This window comes from Pteronotus mesoamericanus, unplaced genomic scaffold (genome assembly GCF_021234165.1).
Source record: "Pteronotus mesoamericanus isolate MK-2021 breed Mesoamerican mustached bat unplaced genomic scaffold, CSHL_Meso_final scaffold_371, whole genome shotgun sequence".
Classification (NCBI taxonomy): Eukaryota; Metazoa; Chordata; class Mammalia; order Chiroptera; family Mormoopidae; genus Pteronotus; species Pteronotus mesoamericanus.
In genome coordinates, this window is record NW_026555314.1 from 3,293,479 (window position 1) to 3,315,215 (window position 21,737).

The 21,737-nt window shown below is 49.2% G+C and overlaps 1 protein-coding gene across 1 annotated transcript; it reads right to left on the reverse strand.

Moving 5' to 3' along the window:
• Positions 1 to 6,736: 6,736 nt before the first annotated feature.
• On the reverse strand, positions 6,737 to 21,411 carry HEPACAM (hepatic and glial cell adhesion molecule). The gene is made up of 7 exons (XM_054592873.1): positions 21,010 to 21,411; positions 11,592 to 11,933; positions 10,643 to 10,924; positions 10,284 to 10,383; positions 9,560 to 9,789; positions 9,360 to 9,430; positions 6,737 to 8,792 (listed from the first exon to the last, which is right to left on the reverse strand). The coding sequence occupies exons 1-7, from the start codon at positions 21,092 to 21,094 to the stop codon at positions 8,502 to 8,504; spliced, it is 1,401 nt and encodes a 466-aa protein (XP_054448848.1). The 5' UTR covers positions 21,095 to 21,411; the 3' UTR covers positions 6,737 to 8,501.
• Positions 21,412 to 21,737: the final 326 nt, after the last annotated feature.

The window sequence follows — 21,737 nt, forward strand, 5'->3', positions numbered from 1 at the left end:
GTGCCTTGAAGAACTGGGAGGAGCCCAGATGGGAGAAATTCTCTGACCTTGACCTCCTAGTCACAGCCCCTGACTCCAGCCCCAGCCCAGAGGTTCACCTGGTCATCTTGTCTGGGATTTATTTCCTCTCTTTCTCTTTCTTTTTAAAATTTTATTTATTTATTTTTAGAGAGAGGGGAAGGGAGGGAGAAAGAGAGGGAGAGAAATATTGATCGGCAGCTTTTTGTAGGTGCCCCTGTCAGGGACCAAACCTGTAACCCAGGCACGTGCCCTCTCCAAAATCAATCTGGTGATGTTTTGCTTTGTAGAACAATGCGCAACCCACTGAGCCATGCTGATTTGGGATTTCTTTCTTTTTCTTTTTCTTTTTCAGAGAGAGGGGAAAGGAGGGAGAAAAAGAGGGAGAGAAATATCAATGTGTGTTTGCCTCTCATGTGCCCCCTCCTGGGGACCTGGCCTGCAACCCAGGCATGCGCCCTGACTGGGAATCGAACCAGTGATCATTTAGTTTGCAGGTTGGCACTCTGTCCATTGAGCCACACCAGCCAGGGCTAGTCAGGGATTTCTTAAAGGTAATCCTCACACTAACCGTAACTGTAACCACAGCCTTGATCCTTTAACCCTAAGCCTCTATTTAAACCTTGAATCCTCACCCTTATTCCTCTGCTTCTGAGTGGCCCTTGCTAGAGTGGAGCAGAAACCCAGAGGTGGGAGCCCTGGGCACAGCAGGGAGCAGCCGAGGACAGGGGACAGTGTGCTGCGGGCTGAGGGAACTAAGTGGAGTGGAGCGGTCCTTCCTCAGCCTATTCCCCAAGGGCAGATGGGGCTGGGGGTGGGGTGGGGAGGGGAGGGCGGAAGATAGGAAGGACACAGAGGCTCTGGATAAGCTGGAGAGGGCCGCCGGGTATTCCCATTCAGCTCAGAGACAGCTGAAATAAGCTTCCGGTAGACCTAGGGCACGTTCCTTAACACCCATGAGCCACTTTCCTTATCTGTAAGTGGGAAAAATAATAGTAGTGCACGTCTTGATGGCCAGAATAAGAATGAGATGAGATAAAACATAAATCGCTTAGAACAGTAACCTAATGCATTATAAGTGAACAGTGAGTTTAACCAAGGTTGTTATTTTTGTGCACGCCCCCGGCACTGAAACTATTCCAGCATCCTCGACAGGGGTACTTCTCAGGCCCTGGAATGGCGGTTTGAGTCAATGACCTTTAAGAGTCTTTCCTGCCCTGGAAGCCTGTGCCTGCCGCAGACAGGCCTGTGGCTTCTGAGCCCTGGATGTCAGTGCTCACACCGCTGCTCCCCAGCCTGCTCCCTCGAGGCTGCACTCCCCTCTCCGAGCCCACCTCCTGTTTACAGGTCTTTTCCTCCCAAATCTGGAATCTCAGCCATTTCCTGGAGCTGCTCCCGGAAAGCCAAGGCTGGGCTCTGGGGGCTCAAAGGAAGACTGTCCAGCCTTTGTTTCCAATTGTTCCCGGCCAGCTCCTCTGCGGGGCCCCTAACCCAGCTGACTCCCTCCCTTCCTCCCCCCTTCCCAGCCTGGCCTCAGTGCCAGCCACAGCCGTGGCCCTCACCGCCTGTCGCCTGTCGAGAGGAGGGAAGGCCTCCATCACCACTCCTCTTCTGCCTCAAACGCGGACCAAGGCTGATTAAGACAATTACAGCAAGAGAACACCAGGGTTTCAACAACCTGAGCACTTCCAGGGGGTGGAGGATAGGCAGAGCGACAGAGCTGGAAGGACAGAAATCAGGATCAGGGAATAGCTTGGTATTTCAGAAGTAGAGGAGCCGAGGGCAGTGACAAAGCCCACGGCGCGTGCATCAGGCGGAGCGGAGCAGAGCTTACAGGGCCAAGGATCTGTGGAGCCCGAGCGACAAAGGGGGTATGCATATGGACGGTGAGGTCGGCGAGGACGCGGTGAGACAGGTGAATTCACTGCACACTCTGCCAACTGAGAGTCCCCGGGGCTGTCTGGCCCCCTGACCACTTGCTCCCCAAGAACGTCGCTGTTGCAGTCCTTTGGTAGTCTCTTCTGCTTACACGTTGGATTTGTAAGATTAACCATGTTCTCTGCTAACGATTTAATGCCAACGTGATTTTACTCAAATGTGCATAATCCAGAAAGATGGTGTAAGTTTCCCTCAGGGGAAAAGATGGCAAGTGCCGAAGGAATTCAGATTCATGACTAGCCCTGCCCTCAGCTGAGTGAGAAAGGACAGGTGATACAGTGAGGAGAGGTGCAGGGCTCTACTGCAGGAACAGAGCCCCCGAGGCTGCGGCAGCCTGAGCGATGGTCCTGGTCCCACAGTCACGAGCCTTGTGCCCAGAGAATGCCTCCATTGCACTGTATTGCATTGCATCGCATTGCATTGTATTGCATTGCCTTACTTTTCTCTCCACTGCATTCCATTCTCTTGCATTCCATTCTCGCCTCTCTGTTGCCGGGCTCTGGAGAGCCTAGTGCTAAGAACAGATGGGGATAGAAGGGGCCGATTACTCTGAGCTATTTCTGTAGCACGTTAGTGCTCCTTCCCCTCACTTGGTTCAAACATCGAGGGCACTCGGGGGTCCAGGGAGTGATGGCCAAGGGGACTTCCCGAGAATAAGATCAGTCTGAAGAGCCCCCAGACACCACAGTGCTCATTTCCAACAGCCTGGCCCACTACATCCTGGCTGTTTCACTTCCGCACACTAAGGAAGAGCTGATGGCATGAGTCAGAGGGATAATTAGTCAGTGGGAGTTGCCTTCGATTTTAAGGACGCTCTGCTCCTTGGCCAGGTGATGTACAGACCCAGTGGCCAACTGAGAGAGCACCTTGCTTTGCCCTCTGGTTTCAGAGTTTTGTGTTTTGTGAGTAACTCATAGCTGCTTGTAAGAGGGGAGAGAGAGGGCAGGGATGGAGTGCCCTTCTACAGGACCCTGCAGAGGAAGTTTTTCCACTTCTGGCTCCTGACTTCTTATTTCGTGTTCTCAGAAGATGCAGCCAGGGACGTCCGCTGGCCAAGCTGATGGGGTAAAAGGTGAGAATTCAGGTGGGACTGAAGTCAGTTACACAAGGTCCAGATCCTGGAACCACAGGCAGAGAGACCTTGAATAAGTCACACAATCTCTCTGAGCCCCGCTTTCCTTGTCTGTGAAATTGTCTGTACGATTCTGCAACATTTTGGTGTATAGGACGACGCTCTAACCAACTGAGCTACCCAGCCAGGGCTCTGCTTTCTGATTTTAAAGAAAATCTCTACACCAGAGTCAAAATTACTCTGAAATATTGTCTTCTTAAAGTTTAAATTTTTCACATTAAGTCTTTGACTTGTCACTAATTGATTATTTTATATAGCTTGAGGTAGGGGCACATTTTGTTTTTTCCAGATAGTAACCAATAATCCCAGCACTACTTATTACTCAGTACTGGCGCCTGGTAATGATTCCTCGGTCACACATCAAATATTCATATATGTATAGCTTGTTTCATCGGCCCATTTGTCTATTCCTGCATGAACACCACATGATCTCAATTACTAGAGCTGTGTAATAAGTTTTGATATTGTAGTATGAGCTGCAACAGGTGTTTTTCTTTTTCTTATTCTTCATAATGCAAGTGCCTTACTTAAGCTTTGATTTCCAAGGCATCTATTTCCAAGTGGCATCTGCTTCAATGAAGGCTGTTTTAAATAAACACATTGTCAACCACACCACTAGACAAAGAGCCGGCCTGCCTCCCCCTGCTGAGGCTTCTTTGTTTTAGAGATCTTGACTGATTTCAATAACTGACCATTTTGGGTCACTTGTCAATTTTTTTTCTTCCCTGCTTTAAATTCTTGCTCTTGTGTTTTGAATCCACCAATCAAGAGTGAGCCCATGCAACCCTAGACCCACAACCTTGCTGTGTGGCCCCAGGTGCGCTGTGTCATTTCCAGGTCCCATGAGTAACAGCCTTTATTTTTTTTCAAAGTTTCTTGGTGGTTTCTGCTGAAGGGCACGTTGCAATCACAATAAGAACCACAAAGGTGGGTCCAGCCACAACATCGGTGGTTCATGATGGTCTGAGAGCAACGCAAAATAGGTATCTGGTAGGCTGCCCCCTTCTTTTTCAGAAGTGTCTTGGCTATTTTTGTGCCTTTCAGCTTGCCCAATTCTTTGAAAACCTTGTAGAATTGACTGAATACATAGAAAGAACTGACACTGTATAACATTAACTCTTCCTATTCATGGACATGTATACCTCCTTCTTTATTCAGGCCATCTTTAATGTCTTTCGATAAAGTTTTATAATTTGCTTTACACTGATCTTCCACACATTTTGTTAAATGTATTCTTAGCTAACTTGTTAAACCTCCTGTTGAGATTATTGGCAAAGATTGTTGCAATAATCCCTACCATCCTGGATGCTTGTCCCTTTGCAATGCTTCTTGTCCCTCCAGTAAAGAAGTGGAATATTTTTCTTAACTTCTTGAAGCTAGGCTGGCTTTGTAAATTGCTTTGCTGCACAAAACACAGGGGAAGTGACACTGTGGAGCTTTCAAGTCTAAGCCCCAAGAGGTTGTGCAGCTTCTGCTCTTGACCTTGTAAAACACGGCTCTGCGACTACCACATGAAGAAGCTCTGTTTAGCCACAGAGAGCAGTAATGAGCTGTCCTAGCAGGGAATTCTAAAGCCCCCTAGCCCGCGGCCGGTGTCAACCTCCAGACCTGCGAGTGAGGCCATTGTCAGTGTCCAGCTCCAGCTCAAGTTGCCGGATGATACAGGCACAAGTGACTTCACGCAACCCCCAGCAAATGAGCTGCCAGGCCAAGTCCAGCCCAAATACTCACACAAAGAATTATGTTGAAATAAAATGATTATTCTTTTAAGTCACTCAATTTTGGGGTGGTTTGTTACAGAACAATGAAGAACTGAAGTACCCTGATAGTGTATGTCTAAGGGTTTGTAGATTCTTCTGTGTTTTCTATGTAGAAAAATCATATACTCTAAATATAATGACTTTTTGGTTTTTTATTTCCCATATTTATACCTTTTGGTTTCTTTTTCTTGCTCTACCAGTACGATGTTGAGTACAAGGAGTTTTGTGGAGTGACTTTCACATTTTTTTGTCTCTTTGTGCCTTATTCTGAATAATTTTTTTAAAAGGGTTTATTTATTTATTTTTACAGGGAGGGGAAGGGAGGGAGAAAGAGAGGAAGAGAAACATCATTGTGTGGTTGCCTCTTGTGCGCCCCCCCCACCGGGGACTTGGCCTGCAACCCAGGCCTGTGCCCTGACTGGGAATGGAACCTGTGACCCTTTGGTTCATAGGCCGGCAGTCTATCCACTGAGCCACACCAGCCAGGCCCTAAATAATTTCTTCAGATACAACTTCCAATTAAAAAACTCTCACCCTGGCTGGTGTGGCTCAGTGGATCGAGCGCCAGCCTGCAAACCAAGGGATCGTTGGTTTGATTCCCAGTGTAGGGCACATGCCTGGATTGCAGGCCAGGTCCCCATCAGGAGACACGCAAAATGCAACCACACATTGATGTTTCTCTCACTCTCTTTCCCTGTCTCTAAAGATAAATAAATTTAAAAAAAACCCCAAACTCTCTTTGTCTATATTTAATGTGGGAACTCTTTCATTTACATTTTATTTCAATACATTATATTTTTATTTATAAAAATTCTATTTTATTTCTTTTCAAATTTGGTCACTTTTGCTAGTCCTTTGCTGCTTGTTAATTTTTTGCAATTTTGTCTTTTATTTATCTAATATAATTATTTTATGTTTTATATCTGATAGTCTCAATATCTGAAGGCCTTGGGGGTCGGAATCCATTGCTTCTTAATCTGCTGACTCTTATTCATGGTGATTTGTTTCCTTCTGTGTTTAATGACCTTTCACCGTAAACTCAACTTTGGTTGGTCTTAATCTATGAAAATGTTAGGATATGTTTTTCTCCAGAGAGGATTTGCATTTTTATTTTAGAAACCTGGGACACTACCAGATGGGGACCCTTTCTAGGACACCAGCTTAATGCAGGAGTCTCAGGTTCAGCTCCCTGACCTTGTCACTGGTCCAAGTCTAGTTTCCACTACAGGGCTATATAACCTTCTGTCATATAGGGTAATTCACACTGTATGAGGACCGAGGAGGCTGGACTCCCTTTACACTTCAAGCTTTCCTGCACGCTGCTCCTTCTGCCTGGAACATGTGTGCTTCCATGCTTCCCCCCGCCCCCTCCACCTGATTAAGTAATCCTTCTATTGTAAGACTACATTCAGGCCTTTGCTCCCCCAGAATGCCCTAATCTGGGTGAGACAATGCTCCTTTAGGCTCCCTGAGCGCCCGGCGTCTACCTCTGTCATTGTGTTTTCCATACTGTACTGTGACAATCTGCTTACCCATCCATCTTCCTCTGCGAGACCTCTTCTGGGTAGGAGTCATAGCATAGTCAGGCTGTTTCCCCAGTGTCTATCACAGGGCCTGGCCAGTGGTAGATTAACAGATGGTTCTGAATACATGAAAAGAATACCTGAATGGGTGCATGGGTGAGTGAGTGATGATTTTGGAAAAGACAATTTAGGGTGTGCGAAGAGGGGGAAGGACGGTGAAGAGGAGAAGAAAAGAGAAAATGGAAATGACTTGTGCTTTTTAAGTGTGCTTTGTTTTCCTTGCTTAAGTGGAAGAAAGTTGTCATCTCATTCCATCAAAAGTTTATTGAGCATCCAGTATGTGCTAGGCACTCTGCTAGATGCTAGTAATACAAAGATGAAGATGCAAACAAAATAAAATAGAAACAAAACCCGCTTCCTCACCCTCACCCCCTCCCTCCAGTCCTCCCCCACCCATCCTGGGCAGACTCGGCTGGAGCCTGGGAAGCTGCGCCTGGGCCCTCAGGAGCTCAGCAGCAGGGCGGGGCGTCCAGCGGGGCTCTCGTCTCATCTCAGGCTATAACCTCCACCCCCGCCTCCCAGGGCTGACCAGCATTCACCCCGTCTCCAAGCGCTGCACCTCACACCTGCCTGAGCAATGTGCCCTGCATGTGTCATCTCTGGGTGAGGCACCTGGGGAGGTTGGGGGGGCAGTTCTGGTTAACCGAGGGGAGCTGCGAAAGCACGGCTGCTCCGATGAGCCAGGAGAAGCGTGCAGGCAGGGCTGCTGGGTCAGGCATGCTGACAGGTAAAGGTGGAAGGGCTGACTAGGGGGCAGGGGCCTCGGGAATTACTCTATGAGATGGTGGAGAGTCAGAGCTGGAGCTTAGGAGGTTGAGGAGGGGCCAGAATGCAAGGACCCCTAGAGGCATCAGGGAACAGGGGTCAGAAGCCCCACAAGGTCTCCTCTTTCAGCTTTTTAATTGCCCTCTCTCCTCACACAGGGGATTATTGTCTCTCTGGAAACTGTTCCATGGGCAGGGGCATGGCTGGGCTGCCCAGTGGCCAACCCCTCCCTACTCTGATGTTTGTGTGATTTGGGAGCCTGCCCCGCTCCTGCCTCTTGGGATCTGAGTACCTGGGAGCAGCGCAGGCAGGAGGGAAGCCAAGGGCTGCATCTCCTCTCCCTGACGTCCTGGGGAGCAGTGAGCCTCCTCCTCCCCCACTGCTCTGGAAAGTCAAATCTTATTCTCCCACAGCTGGAGGGAGCCCAACAGCCTTTCCGGGAGCAATGATTGTTTGAAAGGCTTGCTTTATAAGGAACCAGGAAGAAGGCATAGCTGTGAGGGGTTAAACACAGTCCTTCACTTCAACGAGCTGCCCGGGCCAGGGGAGTGGGTGAGAATCCTCTTCTCTCTAGGAAAAGCGACAGGAAGAACGCTTGGCGTGTACCACGGAGGGAGGCTTTGGAAGGAGGCCGAGCGCGCGGGCTGGACTCCTTTGTTGTTGCTGAGGCCCAGGTCAGGGGGCAAAGGAATGTGCTTGCGCTCCTCCCTGGGCAGCTGGTCAGGACCCGGGGGCCAGGTGCCCAGGGAAGGGTGCTCCAAGGCGCCGCCTTCGAAGTGCCTTCCGAAGGCTCAGAACAGCGCCCTGTAGACACTGTAACTGGCATCCGACTTCCCCGTATTTAGACAGCTGTGCGTTTTGCGCAAAAGGCCTCTCTAATTTAGGCTTGCCGGAAAAAGTGCCGGAGGCCTTCAGAGGGAAGGGAGGTGGACGGGCAGCGGGAGAGCTCCCTGGGAAGGGCACGGGATAGTCAGAGGAGTTAGGTTACTGATGTTAGTTGCCCTAAGATCCTTGAAGGACTGGGCCGGAAACGAAATGATCTCTATGGTCCTAACGGGTACAACCCATATCCACCGGGAACTCTGCCAGCGAACTGAAATCAAACGCGACCCGATTCTCCCCCCAAACCACTCTCCGGCGCCTCTCTGCGTCCCCCATCTGCACTTGCTCACCCATGTCCTCCGGCGAGACCCGTGCGCCCCGAGCGCCCCCGCGAGGACCTCCCCTCGTCCCGCTTTGTGGCCTCTCCGACCTCCCCGGCCGCGGCGCTCGGGCATCCCCGGGGCAGGACGGGTCCCAGGCGGCTCAGGCGCTGATCCCCACCGGGCCGGCCTCCTCCTGCTCGCGGATTAGGCGCGCGCCCGCAGTCCGAAGTGCGCGCGAGCGACCGGGCGAGCCGGGGGCCCGGGACGGCGACGTGTGCGTCCGGCCCGGGGCAGGGGAGGGCACGGGCGAGCGCGGGTACCGGCGGGCAGAGCGCACGGGCAGCCCGGGCGAGCGGCCGGGAACCGCCGGTGACACGGAGTAGCCGGGCGGGCCGGGCTCCGTTGCGCTCCGGGGCTCCGTTGCAGGCTCCTCTTCGGGCTCCGTGGTGTCCTGCAAGGGCAAGCGCCAGGGTGAGAGAACAGCGGCCCGGTCTAGGGGCGCGACTGGTGTTCGAGGGCGCCGGGAAAACCGAAGCGAAGGAGCTAGTTCTCTCCATACTCCCACCTCTAGGAAGGTGGCAGACAGAGGTCTGGTTTTTTTGTTTTGTTTTGTTTTCAATGCACAACACATAGGATGGTGACTGGCAGATAGTAGGTGCTCAGTAAATATTAAAATGCATTAACTTAAGTGCTTTGTCTCTTTATTGTCCCCTTTCCACCTGTCTCCGACAGCCTGGGACAGAGTTAGTTGTGGAATAAAGGGGAAATCACCAGAGTTGGTGTCCAAAGACCTAGGTTGGAAGGCTGGACCTGCCACTTAGTTCCTCCGTTGAGCCAGGGCATGTCATTTCCCCTTTGTCAACTTTATTTTTCTAATCTATGAAGTGGGGATGGCACAAATATTCCTCAGGTTATTCCGAGTACGATAAGGGCGTATCAAAGTGGTATGGCTACCAAGCACCAGGGCGTAGTAGGGGTTCCCGGGTGTTTGTGAGACGCCCATCCCATAGCTGCTCACCTTGTCCTTCAGGATATAGAGCGCCATGGGGTTCTTCCGCTCCTGCTCTGTGCTCCGGGGCAGGGTGTCCGCTGCAGGGGACAAAGAATGGGGTGGCTGGCCAGGCACAGCCCTCTTCTGACCCAACCACACCTACATTCTGCTCCCCAAGTGGCCAGCAAAGCCCTGCCACAACCTCCACAGAAGGCTCAGGATCCTACCTTGGCCACACCTCTCCCTGCTCTGCAGCCTGCGCACGGTTGGTGGGGGAAGGGGCCCTGCAGAGCCGGCCTCTTTGTGGCCCATTTCTGCCTTTTCCCAGCAGCCCGCAGGTCTGGGTGAGGACGGGACCGGCGAGTGGGCCGCTGGGAGCTCGCCTTCTGGTTTCAGGCCGTCATCATTCTGATCCATGTATTCCAGGGAGTTTTGCTTCTCCAGTTTCCTCTTCTTCCTGCAGATCAACCCAGCACTCACGAACAGAGCTGCCCAGTGTGAGCAGGAGCTCTGGGGTCGGGGACGTGGGCGGTACGATGGTTGTAAAAGAGGGCTGCTAACAGGAGGATGGGCTGGAATGAGTCACATCTAAGTCTGCATCCTGCCTGTTGCTAGTGTGGCGGACGTGGGCAAGTCATTTAACCAATGTGAGTCTCAGTGTCCTTATCTGTAACCTGCAGGTAGTCACACTTAAAAGGTAGCGCGCTAATCACAACCCCAGTGCCCAACCCACGAACGGTGCCCTGCAAGTGGAACCATCGTTAACAGTGCTGGGTCACGGGGGCTGGGAGCACAGGGGTGGTTTCATACAGAACACACACAGGGGTGAGAGGGATCTCCTGGGAAGAAGGGCAGGGCCCTGGGAAGAAAGCGATTTAAAGAGACTGAAGAAGAGAACTTGGGGTTGTGGATGGAAGGACAGGGGTGCTCAGGGTGTGGAACTTGAGTTACCCAGACTTTTTGGAGGGTTTCCAGCAGGCACAGACTGTCACCAAGGTCACAAGGAGGAAAATGCCTCCTGTGGACAAGATGATGTAGAGTGAGCTTCTTCCTAGGGAGAGGGGAAGGCGGAGAAGCGAGAGACTTCAGCGGAGGCGCCAGGTGGGGCGAGGAGAGCTTGCTGCGGGGGATGGAAGAGAAGAGGAGGCCCAGGCACACGGCTGCCTGCGGCAGAGCGTGCCCAGAGCCTGCTTCCCACCCGTTGCTGTCCTCCGCGGAGAGTGGGCCCCATCTCTCCCTCTGCCCAGGAGCCCCTCATGGGCACTGTTGGGATTTTGAGTCCTAATGGGAGGGCAGGTGGGGAGACTCACTGTACACAGTGATTTTGATGGGCAGGCTGCGGCCCTGGCTGATGGGGTTCTCCACCACACAGCTGTACAGGTCGTCGTCCTCCATGAGCACGCGGGTGATGGTGAGCACCTTTTGGTCGGGGGACAGGAGCATTCGCGAGTCATTGAGGAGGGGCTTGCCATCCTTCAGCCAGGTGTAGCTGGGCTTGGTGCCGTTCTCATGAGAGCAGTTCAGGGTGAAGGCTTCACTGAGCTCCAGCACGGTGGTCGAAGCCACTAACACCTGTGGCCTTGAAATGGGCACTAAACCCGGGGAGGGGAGCCTGTGAGCCAGGGGCTAAAACGCTTCTTTCTCCCTTCCCTTCTTAACTACCATCAACACAGCACAACTCAATCTGTGGCCTGAGAGGTCCTTCAGAGATCATTGGGCAAGTTCTTTACCACCACCCACCCGTCCATCTGTTCGTTCACTCACTTTTTTGCCAGCTATTTATTGAGCACATACTAAGCACAGGAGGTACCACGCTGAACAATACAGCCATGGTCCCTCCCCTCGTGGACCTCCCTTCCCTTCCTCCCCAGCACTGTTCTAAGATGTCTTAACAACGAAGCCTAAGTCTTACTGTCTGGGTTCAAATATTGGCTCGATCACTTACTAGCTGCATGACTTGCACAAGTTACTCAACCTCTTTGTGCCTCAGTTTCCTCTCCTGCATATGGGGATGATATTAACTATCCCTAGATTATTATAAGCATTGAATGAGTGAATATATGCAAAGCACTTAAAATAGTTTCTGGCCTATAGCAAGTACTCTTAAGTGTTTACTGTATCTCCTAACTGCTAACCGCTAATGTCCGACCAGCTCGCTCTCGGCTCCCCGGTGGTTCCGGTGTTGGTTTTCCCAGGCTCCAGCAGACCCTGCCCAGGCCCCGGGCCCGGGCCACCTCCTTCCCTTTAAGGGCACTTTACCATCGACAGTGAGGTTGATGGTCTTCTCCCCAGTGAAGGTGTCGTCAGTGATGGAGATCTCGACCTCGTAGGTGCCTTCATCCGCCAGCTGCAGGTCGCTGAGGAGCAGGGAGCCGTTTTCAAAGAGGCGGATGCGGTCTCGATAGTCAGGCCGCAGGGTGCCAATGACCTCTGTGCCGATGGACTGGACCACGGTCACTGGCTTGTCCCTCTTCAGCTGCCACTTCACCACGGGCTTGTCACTGCTGGTGCTGCTGTACTGCACAGAAAGCAGCGCCGACTTCCCCACCGTGCCATGGATCAGGCGCACCGGGCTCGTGATGTTCACCCCTTGCAGGGGCTCTGCGGACAGAGGCCCGCGGGCAGAGGGCAGCGTCAGGCACTCGGCTGCTGACCTCACTCCCACCTTTAAGTCCTCTGACCTCTTCACGCCCCCCTATTTGGGGCCCAGCACGCCTGTCAGCCCTTCCTTCTCAGTCTCTGCTGCCCTCTCTTCTCCCCCAGTAGCTGTGGGCCCCTCTGCTCCTCCGTCACCCTTCACACCTATCCCATTGCCCATAGCCTTTCTTCTCTCTGGCCTGCTGCCTCTGGCGTCTTCCCCCGTTGCCCTCTTCTTGAAGATTCCAGCTCACCCACACCCTATGTGCTCCATTTATAGAAATATCTACTGAGCACTTACCATGTGCAGGACACTGTTGTGTATCCTTGGGATAGATCAGTTGTGCAAAATAGACAAACGTCTGTATCCCCTGTAGCTTATAAGTCATTAGACCTTAGGGTAAATCTGTCAGGTTTTCTTGATTGGGAATTAGGAGAGTGAGGTGGGGTGGCGTGATGGAGGAAGCATGGGGACAGAGATTCGCAAAGAAAGGAGTATGTCACAAGACAGTGCCAATAAAGGGGGACTTTAGGGGCCTGAAGACAACTGGGCCACCCTCCCATCAGACCAAGAACCTCTTCTATCCTTGCCCCAACTGCATGTAGCATCTTACCAGTCCTGCCAGCGCAGAACAGCCCTGCAGCTTGGTAGATGGTTTTGGAAATTCACCCAAACTCCAGCGCAATTTGTACCCCTTTAGCAAAGGGGTTTAAGATGGGTGAAACAAAAAGTTTGGGATCAGCAGGACTTGTAAGATTGGGCTCGACCAGCTAACTGGCTGTGGGGATTTGGGCAAGTCATCTTTCTAGGCCTCCCTCTCCTCACTTAGAAAATAAGGATAATAACAATAACAAGAGCAACTGCTGTGTCAGGTTCACAGCAGAAAAGCACAGAGTGTGTATCAGTTACTGTTGTGCAGTGAAGAGAACACAGAGACTTGGGCCCTGTTCTTGACCTAGGAGAAATCACTTATGGGTTCAGGGCTCAGGTTTTCCTTAGGTCAAATGCGTGGTAATCCAGATGGTTTCACTGGTTTGTTTGGGCCTGGAATTTCTGGGATTTTACCGTCTTGTCTAAAGACTGCCCCAATGGCTGCCCCCTCCAGAGACACATCTCACATTTCAGGGATGTCTTAGGCACTTTTGGGCCAGAACAGATGCCGTTCGTTGGTGTCACCTGGCCTTGTAGAGCGGCACCACCACCTGAAGGAGAGTCTTCTGAAGAGGATGTCAATTGGGAATAGGGCTGAATTTACTGAGTAGACACATATATGTCAGGTCCCAGTCCTTCTGTGTCCTCAGCTGCTTCTTTTGACTATCAGTGCCTCTGAAGTTCCCTCTTCCTTTCTCCCCCCTATTTCCCACTCAGCTGCTCCTGCTGTCTAGATTCGGGGAAGCTGTGCTCTCTCTTTCCATTCCTCATTCCTCTTCTTGTGCCTAGAAGACCCAGACCAAGCCAGGAGGCAAGTAAACTAAAAAGTTAGTCGGGAAGATCAAAGTAGCTTTAGTTGAGTTTAATGAACATGTTCAATCCATTTTTAGAATAAGTGCTTTGTTAAGAAGTGAGGTCATCATTTCTTGAAAGTGGTCAAGAAAAGGCCAGTTGACTCTTCTTTTCTGTCTTTGTGCCTCAGTTTCCTCCTCTGTATAATGAGGTGGTGGGACCAAAGATCTCTAGGGGCCTTTCAACTCTGATATTCATTACCTGTCAGGTATGCTAGATTCATAAAACCTTCAGTATAGAAGCAACTATTCATGATTAAAGCTGCCATATATAGAAATATATGCTTGTTATTGAGAGGAGTCAATTTGGGGCAGGAGAATGGATAATTCAATTATTTTCAAATTGTTTTTATTAAAGGTATTTTTGTTCCCACAGGATCTTATATAAAAATGAAAAGAAGAGAAACCTAGTTCCAGCTCTCCTGATTTGGCAGAGGAGGTGGTAGTTACCTGCGTCCCGTCCTCCCCACTAACTCGGAGTGCTACTAGGAATTCCCATGACTCTGTGTATCAGACTGAAATTCATTTGACCACAAAATCCTTAAGATTTCTTCTGGTTCTGGTTACTGCGATTATTTAACTGCCTAGCAACTGCTAGGTCCCAGACTTGGCTTGATTTAGACAAGCAAGCTTTCAATTTTCCCTGAATAGGCAAATAGGCTTGGTTATGTGCGACTTGAAGTGTCCCCAAACAAAATCATTGTGCCCCCTATGTCCATGATGGTGATGATCAGATAGTTGGGAAACATCTAACCCCTGCCTCAGGACCCAGTGAGGAGCAGTGAGGTATGCACGTGAGTGTCATACACGCAGAGACGTCCTGGGGCTGAGGAACCCCAAGCACAAACTTCAAGGGTCTCATTTCCTCCTTCCAGGAGGCTAGACAGTGACCGTCCCGGCCCCAAGGAGAAGTGGAAGGTGTTCCCCCTCCCCTTCTATCTTCGCTAGCTCTCCCTTGAACTTCCCCTGCATACACTGTCCCCTGCCCCATACAAGGTCCTACTGATCCTTCTCTGATGTCTTTTCCCCCTCAAGTCTGCACTTTCTACCAACTGAAACTTTATTCTTCAGGATGCGAACACTGGAGAAGCTACAACATACGGATTGTCCCAGGCCTTCCCCTCCCCTAGGTGGGAGCCTTCCCCCTGCCCGGGACTCACAGGGGTACGCCCGGCTGTGCAGGAGTGAACGGAGAGGTCTTTCTCAGAAGCCGACAAAGAGAGCATTTTGCCGAGCAAACACTGTTTTCCAAAACTCTTGCCAAAACTGGAGCCTGTATTAAGTTCAGGGTTCCACCACTTTCAAGGGACACAGAGAACTGGGACAGATGCCAAAGCAGGACACAAAAATGAGGAAGTGGCTAACAATTGTGATCCACAGTAGAAATAAAAAGGACTAGGACTACTCAACCTCGAGAAGTGATTAAGTTCATTATTGTCCCTTAGTCTCTGAGGTATCATTTTGTAGGAAGTTTCTCTTCCCACTGGAGGCTGAAAAAAAAGAAATGGGCATTATGGCAAGATGTCCCCGTCAACTTAACAGTGCCATGCTGGGTCAGGTAAGTGGCCCTCATCAAGTAGGATTTTGACCTGCTGGGACACCAAGCAGCGTCAAGCTTTAAAGTATGAGACTATGTCTGCCAATAGCCTTGGGTTCCCCTAATAGCCTCTTCCTGCTCCTTTTTGCTTGGCAAAGGTTTCCATTTACTGGTATTTGCCTTAAATTTACCTTTTAAAAGTTCAGTGAGATGGTGCCAAACATGTATTGTAGGATTTGGTATATATACACCTAATCCATAATCTCTTACACTACAGACTGCAGGTATATCCCTATTTTACATGAAGGATTTTTTTGTTCTGCTTGGATCTGTCTCCACAAGGAAGCCCCTTCATCCCCTCGGCTATCATGGATACCCGTCTCCGGGCTTTCTCCAACTCTATTATTTCTCTTTTAAGGTGTGGCGACCAGAAGAGCATGCAATGATCCAAGGGCAGTACACAGTATGGTCTTCTAAAAAAAATATATATATATTTTTATATATATTGCTTTCTGATATTTTCTCTTAAAATCCAATTTCCACATCCCAGTGGGGAGAGCACTGGTGATGGACCACCTACACTGCCCAGCTTTGTTTGTTTCTTTATTCTCACCCAAGGACATTTTTTTCATGGTGGGGGGAGAGAGGGGGAGAGAGAGAAACATCAATGCAGAGAGAAAACATTGACTGGCCACCTCCCACGTGTACTCCAACTGGGGATCGAACCTGCAACCTTTGGTGTACGGAACACCGTTCCAACTAACTGAGCCACACTGGCCAAGGCTGATTCTGATCTCTAATATGCTTCCTAATGAGTGATGCTCTGAGAAAACAGCCCACTCCTCCCTGGTCCTGCTGTAGAGGGGCACCACTGAGCATGGACATATTGGGGCTATTGTCCACATGCTGTTATCCTGTTGAGACCTACAAGGGCCAACAAGAGTGTAAAATCATTTTAAGTGTTAATCACTTAGAAATGTAGGAGAAAACCAAGGAACAGACATTGTGAAGAAGGGCTTTGGGATTCAGGAGGAAAGTGATTCTTGGTAGCTACACTCTAAAGAGTGTAGATGTTCAGTAATATGTACCCAGCTAACAGTATCGAAATGATATACAGAGAATTCTATGTTTGAATTGGAACAATCACTGCTGTTAAGCTGTAAATTCTCCCAAACTGACTTATAAACTTAATTCAACACCAAACAAAATTCCAGAGCATTAACTTTGTGACATTGGCACCGACAGACAAATAGATCAATGGAACAGAATAGAGAGTCTGACAACAGACTTGTATGTGACTGCTTGACCCATGACAAAGGTGGCATCGCCATGTAGTGGAGGAGGGATTTTTCTTTTCAATAAATAATGCTGGGCCATGCAGGGAAAAAATGAATCCTGACCCTTCACACCTTACACAAATATCAGTTCTGGATGGATTGTAGATCTAAATGTGAAAAGTGAAACAATACTGCTTTAAAAAGAAGACAGAGGAAACTATCTCCACAACCTAAGAATAGACACAGGTATCTTAAAAGAACACAAAAGTGTGGCACCCATAAAAGAAAAAAATGATATGTTGGACACAATAAAATTAAGAGCTTCTGTTCATCAAAACACACCATTAAGACAGTGAAAAGCCAAGCTGTAGAGCAGGAGATATTTGTAATACACAAATACCTCATACCCAAAAAGAACTCATACCCAAACTGTATTTTGAAAACTCCTACAAATCAATAATTTTTTTTAATTCCAAAAACTCAATAGAAAATGGGCAAAAGACTTGGAATAAGTACTTCACAAAAAAGGATATCCAAATGGTTAATAAAGATTTGAAAGAGATACAACTTCATTAACAACCACGAAAGGCAATTTTAAAGTATAATTTGATACCACCTGAAACTCGCTAGGATGGTGAAGATGAAAAAGAAAGATACAGTTGCTGGTGAAGATGTGGGCACCCAGAACTCTCCCTCTGCTCTGCTGGGAATGCAGATTGATGCGACCGCTTTTGAAAACTGTTTGGCCCTATCTATTAAAGCTTTAACACATGCATGTAACTCAGCGATTCTACTCTTAGGTATATCCCCCGAAGAAATGTGTACTTCTGTTAACCAAAAAATACAATCTAGAATGTTTTAACAACCCTATTCCTAAAGCCCCAAACAGGAAATGACCCGGCTGAATCTTACAAATACGGTGTTCAGTGAACGAAACCAAACACAAACGTATGCCTGCATATGATTGTGTTTATACAAAGTTCAAAGACAGCCCTGGCCCATGTGGCTCAGTTGCTTAGGGACATTGTCCCATAAACCAAACGGCGGTGGTTCAATTCCTGGTCAGGGCACATGCCTAGGTTGTGCGTTTGGTAGAGGCATGTATAAGTGGCAGTCAGTTGATGTTCCACTCCCTCTCTTCCCCCTTCTCTAAAATTAATGAGCATGTCCTCCTGTGAGGTTAAAAAAATTGAAGTTGAAAGTCTTGCAAAATTAATCTGTTGTGGAAGTTAAGATATCACTGGGACCCTGGGGCAGGGCAACCATAAATGAAATTGTAAGGGGTTCTTATATGCTGACCTATTGTTTGATCTTGGCCGCTAATTACATGTGTTTGTTCACTTTTTAAAGGTCTATCAAACTGTATCCTTCAGCTAAACACATTTTCCTGTGTGTAAATTTTAATTGAAAAAACAAACTAACAAACAAACAAACAATGTAGCACCTACAATGTGAAGGCGACCTTAGGACTGAAAGAGGGGAACCTAGGCAAGGGACTTCTTACTGGGTACTTAGAGAATGGAACAGTTATGGGATCCCAGAGAGCAGTATCTTGCAAATCAAATTATCTAGGTTTGTGGCATGCTGCGTTTATGTCTGTAGGATAGAGTCCTAGCGTCTAGAAAAGCCTCATTTTCATGTTCCACACCTTGGGCTGTGATGGACTTAGGAAAGCTTCGTTAGCCCACGTTACCGCCAGAACATTAAAGACAGAGTGTTCCTTGTCTGAGACTGGCTTGGTGACTGCTGCCATCGTACAAGAGATTAAGGTGAGTCTTTGGGAGCTAGGGTAACATGGTCCAAACCCCTCTTTCAGGGCCAATCTTAAAAGGAGTATTTCCCAGACTCCTTTGCAGTTAGGTGTGGCCAGGTGACTGAGTTCCAGCCAATGAATCACTGGAAGTGATAGGTATCACTTAGAGGCTGGTTTAGGAACCCCTTACGCATTTTTAAAATTATGTAAAAGAAACGGAGATAAACCTCAGGGTGACAATTTGGAACACACTTCAAAGTTGATAGAGTTCCGTCGGCGTGGTCCCTGAAAAACTCCCTGGAGCAGGGTCCCTCCTCGTCCAGACCTAGCCTGGGACTTCATTGTACTACCATATGGTTCGTGCCAAGAGCTTAAATTTTGGAACATATTTGTTGTAGAAGTTGGCATTTTTCCTAATATATTGATGATGGCAGAAATTTCTTATAGGATCTCAGCTCTTTATTGCTCAAGCCCACAGCAGTACAATGGCCTAAGTCTGCAATTATTTCTTATCTGTCATAGGTCATATCTAATATCTTATTAGCATAGTTTATATTTAGAAGTTTTTGCTATATTTATTAAGTTACATCTCCCACACTCTGGGCCCCTTGTCCCCTTTTGTTTTTGCCCAGTCACATTGACTAACAACATCTATGATTTTTTTCCTTCTCATTTGATAACCTGAAGGAGTTAGGGACGTCTCTGACTTACATATTTCATGTGCGTGTCCTATTCCCAGTACACTGTCTCCAAACCTACAGCTCTCACTCTTTCCTAAAGTCCTTGTAATTTCCACCGAGGCTGTTCTCAGTAAGGCTGATAGTAACCTCTTAAATGCCACATCTGACAGGCTCTTTTAGGTCCTTAGGATACTGGGCCTTTTTGATGCATCTGATGTTGATTCTCCAGAAAACTCTCCATGCTCTTGACTTTCTGGCACCACAGTCTGGGCACCACAATCTGGGCTCCCTCTGTCCATGGGACTGTTCCTTCTTGGTCTCCTCAATGGGACTTCTTTCCTCTACAAATCCTGGGGCTACTCAGTGTTCGATATTGAGCCTATTTTCTCATCCTTGGTGCTATCATTCAATCTCATTGTTTGAAGTCTTACCGATGGGCTGACAGTTTCCAAATACCTCTCATCAGCCCTGACCTACCTGTCCTCCAGCCGCAGGCTATTCGATATTTTCTCACAGGTGTGTCATAGGCATTTGGGCCTTGACATGGGAAATACTAATGATCATATCCTCAAGGTTGTCCCATTTTTGTTTACGGTTTCACACAGAAATTTTACCTCCCCCTCTGGTTCTCCCCACTTCTGACTTTCCCTCCAAAATATTATCTCAACATGTCTCATTCCCTCTATTCTAAGCCTAGCTCGTGGTATTTCTCTCCTGAACTATTGCATTAGCCTTGTTAGGGGTTGAATTTTGTCCCCTAAAATTCAGATGTTGAAGTCCTAACTCCCAGCACCTCAGAATGTGACCTTATTTAGCAGTGGGGTTGTGGCAGAGGTAATAAGCTAAGATGAGGTCACACTGGAGAAAGGTAGGCCCGTAACCCAATGACTGGTGGCCTAAAAAGAGGAAATTTGGACACAGACACAAGCACAGGGAGAAAGTCACGTAAAGACTGTAGTTACGCTGCCACAAGCCACGGAATTACTAGAAGCAGAGAGTTCTAGAACAGAGCCTTTCCTAGCACTGCCAGCTGGGCCTGGCCGACATCTTCATCTTGAACTTTTAGTCTCCAAAATTGAGAGACAGTATATTTCCTACATCTAGGCCACTCAGGTTGTGGTTCTCTGTTACAGGCACCCTAGGACACATATACAGGATTCCTCTTCTCTCTTGTTTGCCTCCAGTTTCCCCGCCAACGCCTCACCGCAGAGCGAGCCGTCCAAAGTGCACGCCTGTGCTGCCAGTCCCCAGGTCAAAGCCTTTCGGTGCCCTCCCTGCCCCGTTGTTCACAAACTATATGCTAGTTTACTTGCTGTGGTTTACAAGGCCTTGCCTAACTCACCTCACACTTTCCTCTCCAGCAAAGGAGAACGGTTGGGCTGTTCCTAGACACAAGATGCCATTTCAAGCTGGACATTTGCCCATTTTCTCAACTACAATGTCCCCTCCCCCTCCCACTCACTTTTCTGTTCCTTTCGAATTTAGTGCAGACATTCCCGGGTGACCTCTCCTGGTATTCCCCCAACCACCCCCCGCCCCCCTCAGCACCCCCAGCACCAGGCTTCTGACGGGATAGGTGACCTCTCTCAGATCCTGGGCTTCCTCTTCACAGCTGACTCATAATAGTTTCTGTGTTTTCATTAAAATGATCTCTGCATCTGTTCATGCAACTAAATCGTGAATTCTTAGGCTCCCCAGAACAGTGTGTGCCTGTGTGTGTGTACATTAACAAATATACTTAAAATGAGATCAATTCTCCAAATAGTTGGCAGGGGCTGGTACGGGAGGCAGGTGTCTATGGTATGGGGTGGGTGATGGGTAGGTTCATGTTAATCTCCAAAATCAGGAGGCTCGTTATCTCCAAATTTCTTACATCTCTTGCTGTTTCACATTCAGAGAAGCCAAGGTTGGGAGCTGGGCAAGCACAAAACCAAGATTCCCCCATCCCTTCCAGCCCCACCATAATCCTTGGAAAAAATGCCGAAATGGCCCATGCCAACAAGACATCTTATAAGAAATGGCTCATTGCCCTTCATCTAATGTCCTGAATGCCATGGGAGCTCCAAAGTCATGCAGCCCTTTCGGGGAGCGGGCAGGGGCCGGGCAGCAGGCAACAGAATGAAGAAATACATTCAACACTAATGCCTGAATTCACTGAGATTCTTCCCACGGCGGCAGCTCTCTCCCCTCCTCCCGTCCTAGAGGCATGCCGGCCCGTCACGCTCCCCTCCCTCACCTTTGAACGCCCCGCTCCCTTCTCGATCCCTTTCTTACCCTTCTGGACTCCTACCTGTCTGGACCAGAAGAAGGTAGACAAAAGGAGTGAGGCGCAGGGCACTGAAGGCTCTGGACAGGGCTCCCCTTTCTCTCTTCATTTTGGGTGGCGTTCTCCAGCTCTGGTGCGGACAATTAGCATGATTTCTTCACTCTGGGCACGTCCCTTTGTACCACTCGGAGTTTCTCTGCCCGAGCGCAACCCTGCCAACTTCCCTCTGAATACACAGAGCTCTGTGTGTGGCTGGATTTGTTCTTTCTTCTCTTTCAGACCTAGCATTTTCTAGCTTCAAAGCCCTACATCCCCGGTTCAGAAGGGGGTATCTGCTTCGAAGATAATTGCCTGCAGGGAGGCCAACCTGACGGGTCCCAGGGGCGCAGCGTTTCCTCCCTGCCTGTGCGGAGCCCCACTACAGGGGCCAGATGAGCATTTGGGCTAAACAGGGACTAGGCTGGGACACACGCTACTTTGGACCTTGTGTCCCAACCTATCCTTTCTCCACCGCACACTCCTTGCTCCTGAGAAGGAGGGCGTATGCCCGGGACAGCCCTCCAATAAGTTTCGAAGAGGGAGGTATGAGAGCCTTTAAAAGGCTGGAGAGTGAGCCCTGAGCCATGTGGCTCAGTTGGTCGGGTGTCATTTCACAAAGCGAAGGGTCTGCGATTCAGCTCCCAGTCAGGGCACCTGCCTGGGTTGCAGGTTTGGTCCCCGCTTGAGGCAAACTGAGAGCATATGAGAGGCAA